This window comes from Fragaria vesca, linkage group LG2 (assembly GCF_000184155.1).
Source record: "Fragaria vesca subsp. vesca linkage group LG2, FraVesHawaii_1.0, whole genome shotgun sequence".
NCBI lineage: Eukaryota > Viridiplantae > Streptophyta > Magnoliopsida > Rosales > Rosaceae > Fragaria > Fragaria vesca.
Genome location: NC_020492.1, coordinates 17701660 through 17707618, shown reverse-complemented (window position 1 = coordinate 17707618; position 5959 = coordinate 17701660). Strand labels below are relative to the sequence as shown.

The 5959-nt window shown below is 38.6% G+C and overlaps 1 protein-coding gene across 1 annotated transcript; it reads right to left on the bottom strand.

Moving 5' to 3' along the window:
• Window positions 1-3130: 3130 nt before the first annotated feature.
• Window positions 3131-5454, bottom strand: LOC101306117. Its single transcript, XM_004292589.1, has 5 exons — window positions 4987-5454; window positions 4565-4817; window positions 4350-4451; window positions 3739-4188; window positions 3131-3690 (listed from the first exon to the last, which is right to left on the bottom strand). Exons 1-5 carry the CDS (start codon window positions 5452-5454, stop codon window positions 3131-3133), a joined length of 1833 nt encoding a protein of 610 aa, XP_004292637.1.
• Window positions 5455-5959: the final 505 nt, after the last annotated feature.

The following is a 5959-nucleotide window of genomic DNA, read 5'->3' as shown; positions in this document are numbered from 1 at the left end:
CATGAAGATCTTTTATCATGGAGGGATGAAGAAGAAAGACTGCAAGAAGGTCGACGAAGATATTAGAAGGATGATAAACGCCTACAATGTGGAACAGAAAGGCTTCATGTTTGGGGAGCGGCTACGGATAATATCAGTCGATGATGTATCCAACATATTTGGCGTGCCAAAGGAAGGGGTGATGTTAAACGCTGCTGCCCATATCACTAAGCCTGAGGGTAACTTCATCATCAATACGTACTTTAAAGGAGATAAAGTAACAAAGGTGATGATTGATGATGCATTGAGAGTGGCTATTCATGACAAGAAGCAGCAAAAACCAAGGGATGTAGTATGCCTTTTGACAATGAGCATCTTTGCTACCTTCTTTTTTTGTGGCTCGGGTAGCACATTATCATGGAAGTTGGTGGAGACGTGCACAGATGACATGACTCTGAAAAATTACAATTGGGCGCAAATAATTTTGGATTATCTCCATCAAGGCCTAAGCAAGAAGAAAGAGGACAAAGATGTGGCATTATCTGGTTGTTTACCGCTTATGATGGTAAGCATTTGTAGCTTATATGACAGTAGATTTTGTAGTCTATGATAGTAGTTGTTTGATTCGTTGGCAATAGCTTTTGTAGTCTATGATATTAGTTTTATTATTCCTAGGCAGTAGCTTTTGTAGTCTATGATAGTAGTTTTATTATTCGTTGATAGTAACTTTTTTTAGCTTATAACTGATTTGATTCTTCATAATCTACAGTATTGGTTGGGTGATAAAACATATGTTGGTGGATTAAACAGCATGAATCAGTTCTATACACCAACGTTTGCACGGTGGTCACTGCCGGAAATGCACAAAGCATTGGTAGAGCTGACTAATGATCAGCTGGAGGTAGTCTATGTTCCTTCAGTCTTTACTTTCTTTTTATAACTCTCAAAGTCAAATGGATTAACCATTTTATGTCTATAATGATGATAGGATATGATTGAAGCACGCGAAGTAGACAGAAAACCAAATGTGGTTGAACTGCAGTCACTGAAAGATGCAGAAATACACATGGAAGAACTTGAAACACCATCATTTGGAGAATGGGTAATTTTCACTGGATGTAGATTTTCATATTAGGTTAAGTAGATTTTCACTGCATAGTCAGTATCTTTCAGTAACATGAGTAGTACACTTTCATAACATATACAGTTGCTTTATAACATAGTCAGTAGCTTTCGTGTACTGTGGTAGTAGCTTTCCTGTTCCTTGATAGTAGCTTTCTTGTTCGTTGGTAGTAGCTTTCTTGTTCGTTGGTAGTAGCTTTCGTGTTCCTTGGTAGTAGCTTTCGTGTAGCTTTCTACTTCCTTGGTAGTAGCTTTCTTGTATTTTGGTAGTAGCTTTCATGTTCCTTGATAGTAGTTTTCTTGTTTCTTGGTAGTAGCTTTCTTGTTCTTTGGTAGTAGCTTTGTTGTTCGTTGGTAGTAGCTTTCTTGTACTTTGGTAGTAGTTTTATTGTATTTTTATTTTTATTTTTTCTTGTTCCATGGTATAGATGAATGTCAATTCTGAAGAAATACGAAACGAAGGAGAAAGAGCGCAGGAAAGGATGAGGGAATTAATAGGCTCCTTAGAAGAAACAACAGCTCAGCCAAACTCCACCCAAGAAGAGTGTAACAAGGCACAGGAGCTACTTCAGAAGTTCACGGCTGAAAATGAGAAGTTAAAGGAGAAGAATGAGGCGTTCTGGGAAATGTTAACCAAGATGCATGAAAATTATGTTTTGGAAGCAAGGAAGGTGGAAATATTGAAGAAGAAGGTGCTGACAAAGTGGACCATGTATGAAAAAGTGGAGAAAGAGAGAGACACACTCAAGACAAACAACCTGAAGCACTTGGGGAAGATTAAAGATTTAGAAGACAAAGTGAAGAAGCTGAAGAGGGATCTTAAAAAGAGGGATATGTTGAGTTCACAGAAAGAAATGGAAGATGGAAGTGATGGGGATGATGAAGATGGTAATCAAGGTAAGGGTGATGGGGATGATGGAGATGATAATGGTGTAAAGAGTCCAACCACGACGAATAGACGGGTGAAGCGCACAGCAGGCAAAATTCATGTACCAAGAAGAAACCGAAGCGTGGAAAAAGCTACTGTTAGTGAGGAACCAGTTCATGAGAAGGAAACAACTAATGAGGAGGAGGAACCAGTTCATGAGGAGGAAGCAGTTAATGAGGAGGAGGAACCAGTTAATGAGGAGGAACCGGTTAATGAGAAGAAGAACAAGAAAAGGAAGAAGGATGTTAAGAGAACTTCAATGGTTGATCGAATCAAGAATAAGAGAAGGAAGACTACTGCAGGCAGAAGACTTTGATTATCCAAAAGGCAGAACAAGGAACAACAAGATTATTTGAACAACTTCGTATTTTTTTATTTGTAGTATCTTTTCTGTTTCATTGGTAGTAGATTTTGTGAAGGGCTACTGTGTAGTTGCTATGATATTGACTCTGTGATACTGTGAAATATGAAAGGCTACTGTGTCTTTGTTAGTAGCTTTCGTGTTCCTTGGTAGTAGCTTTCTTGTTCGTTAGTAGTAGCTTTCTTGTTCGTTGGTAGTAGCTTTCTTGTTCGTTGGTAAGCTTTCATGTTCCTTGATAGTAGCTTTCTTTTTCCTTGCTAGTAGATTTCTTGTTCCTTGGTAGTAGCTTTCTTGTTCCTTGAACAAAACCATATTATGGAAAGCACATTTCGTACCCTTATTGTAGAAAGCTACTATAGCAGTTATCAAAAGATACTAAACACGTCTAAAAAAGATACTTAAACTGAAACTATAAAAAATGCGACAAAGTTGGTTTCAAATCGTCACCATAACAAGTAAAATTTGCAATCACCGGAATGCGCTAATATGGTCAATACAATAAAGCAAGCTATATGAATTACAAAGTTCCACAATGTGACTGCGGCAAAGTAAAACAGCTTTGATTGGATGTAAAAACCACTCCCAATGTACTCCAAATCTACTCTCTATGTCAAAGACTGCTACTCCTTGTGTTGTCAAATGCAAATCAAAAACTACTGCCAATACAAACAAAAGCTACTACATCTGTAACCAAAAGATACTACTTATATTGTAAAAATCTACTCCATATGCTCAGAGCTTCAGATTGGTGTTGTGCATGTTGCCTTGTTGTGGCGCCCTAACTGACCACACCGACCACACCTGATTGCTCTCCTTGTCCCACCTTCTGCAGCAGACTTCATCCGAACTGATTTTGGCCGACCAGATGGCCTCCTAACCAAAGGAGACTGCACAACTGCAGATGAAGTTGCTGCATCCACATAAAACTTGTCAATATTAGGCATTGGCTGAATACCATGCGCGTACGCCTCAATGTAGCTTTGGCAAGTGTGAAAGTACTCAATGTAGGCATACACAGGTAGATCTCCAACTTTCTGGATGGCAGCAAGAGCGTGTGAACATGGGAATGAGTTGATTTGCCATTGACGGCAAGAACATGTGCCGTTCTCAAGATCAACAGCAACCGATTTTTCAGCATGAACCTTCAAAAGAGTCTCACTGGACATGCTAACTGACCAATGACGCCCCACATCCATAAACTTTTTCAACAAAGCCTCCATTGGAGGAGACAACACAGTGTTCCACTTTTTGCACTCAACCTTCCTCTCAGACATGTTCTCCATGACCTTAACCCTCAAACCTTCAAGAAAATCAAAAACAGGAAGTTCACGCAAAGGGCCACACTAACTATTAAATGATTCAGCAATGCTATTCGCCATTTCACCATACCTTGATCCTCTAAAGAAGGCATTACACCACTTGTCTAGAGGAAGGTGTGTTAGAAACGATTCAATAGGCTTCCCACCTTCTCTCTTCAGACTCTGCAAATTGAAGTTGTAGCTTGCTATTGTAGGAGAATATGCAACTTTCATGAATTCCTCCACAACCTTGTCAACAAAATACCCAGAAAGATGTCTGTACAAAGCTCTAACATTCTCCTTTAGGTGGTAGTAACAATAAGAATGAGGAGAGTCAGGGAAAACACTAGCCACTGCATTCAAGAGTCCACCATTTCGATCCGTGACAAAAGTCACAATTCTCCCTTGGGTTGACAAGATGTTGTAGAGATGATCAAAAAACCATTTCCAATTTGCATTGTTCTCGGAATCTACAATAGCAAATGCAAAAGGGAAGAATTCTGCAAAATAAAGATACCGAGCACAAAACACATTAACAACACAAAATATGCTTGGATACTACCGAAGAAACATAAATATGCTACCAAAGTATAGAAAAGATACTTCTGCAACAAGGGAAAGCTACTATTACTGAACACATAACAGAAAATTAAAACAACACCTTGGTTTCCATTCTTTCCAGTAGCACAGAGCATGTAACCCTTATACTTGCTCTTCAAATGTGCAGCATCAACAAAAAGAAGAGGAATGCAAGACTGAAACCCTTGAATGCAACCCGAAAAACAAATGAATAAACGTTCAAAACGGTTTGTCAAAGGATTGATCTCAACCCTGCAATAGGATCCGGGATTGCTTTCCAAAATGGCATCACGATACCACAACAACTGAGAATAGGAATTGCCATCATCACCATGGACATCTTTCCTCGCAACTCCCTTGCATACCAAGCACTTCTATATGAAATATCTAATCCAAATGAATGCTTGAAACGATCCATAATCTGTCTCGGCTTAAGAGTAGGATTCGCCTTCAACTCATTTGATATCTCTGATTTTACAACATGTGATCCTAAATGGCTACTTGTTTGCTCCCTCAAAACACCTTTACAGGTGTGATTGTTGTCTAATTCCTTTATGTAAAAGAAATCATTAACATTGCATTTCAGAGCACGTACATGCCACTTACAATGTTCTGATTCTCTCTTAGCACATTCAACAATTATCCGCTGAGCATTATTCCTTTTGAACTTGAAGGTAAATCCTAGTTCAATAGCATATTTGGTCAACTTTTACCTAAACTCTAGAGCCCCCTCCTTCAAACTTCTGTCCCACATGCTTGATAAACCCTTGCCATTCATTGGTGAGGTAGATCCTAGCAGGCTCTGGCCTATAATGGCCTAAATACTCAGGTCCATCAACAATACTACTCGGAAGTACCGAAATAGACGATGAAATGCAAGAATAGTCATCCGCATGTGTGACCACAGAAGAAACACTACTAGAACCACAATCTTTCACCAGAATGTCAACAGATTGCAACTTAAAATCATACATACACCTCCACATTAGTGTCAAATCCACATCATTCGATAAAACACAGCTACTATACCCAGGAAAAGCATACCTCAAGTCAAATGATCCATGTTTCAAAGACTTGAAACCCAAACAAACCTCTCTCACTATATCACTGAATGAATGCTTGATATCCAGAAAGAGCATAAAAGTCTCATCCATATATGTGCACCTCGCATATGGTTGTGCATCCATGGCTATATGTCACTGCAAATTCATAATATAGGAAAAACAATAAGCATATAATATGAAGGTGCTAGCACAGTTTGAGAAAGCTACTATCACATAATGGTAAAAACACTATAACAGTTACGAAAACATACTAAATGTGATAAAAAAAAAGCAAAACAAGGTGATCCATTACATAAACACAGTCAACACAGAATTCTCACAGTGCTTGAGTTCATTTCCTAAACAGTATGAGTAACTTTTATGAACTGCATTAGTATATTTCAGTGCACATGTAATCTAGCAAAATCGACAATTTCTAGCTATAAGATAAACATGATTTAGGTTGAGGAAAACATAATTGAATCCAATTGATGCTGTGAACGTTAAATCAAGCAAAACTAATCGATGAAAATTGAAGCACAATATCAAATCAATTCACAACGAAATATCAAAGCACTACTACAGAGAGAGAGAGAGAGAGAGAGAGAGAGAGAGAGAGAGAGAGAGAGAGAGAGAGAGAGAGAGAGAG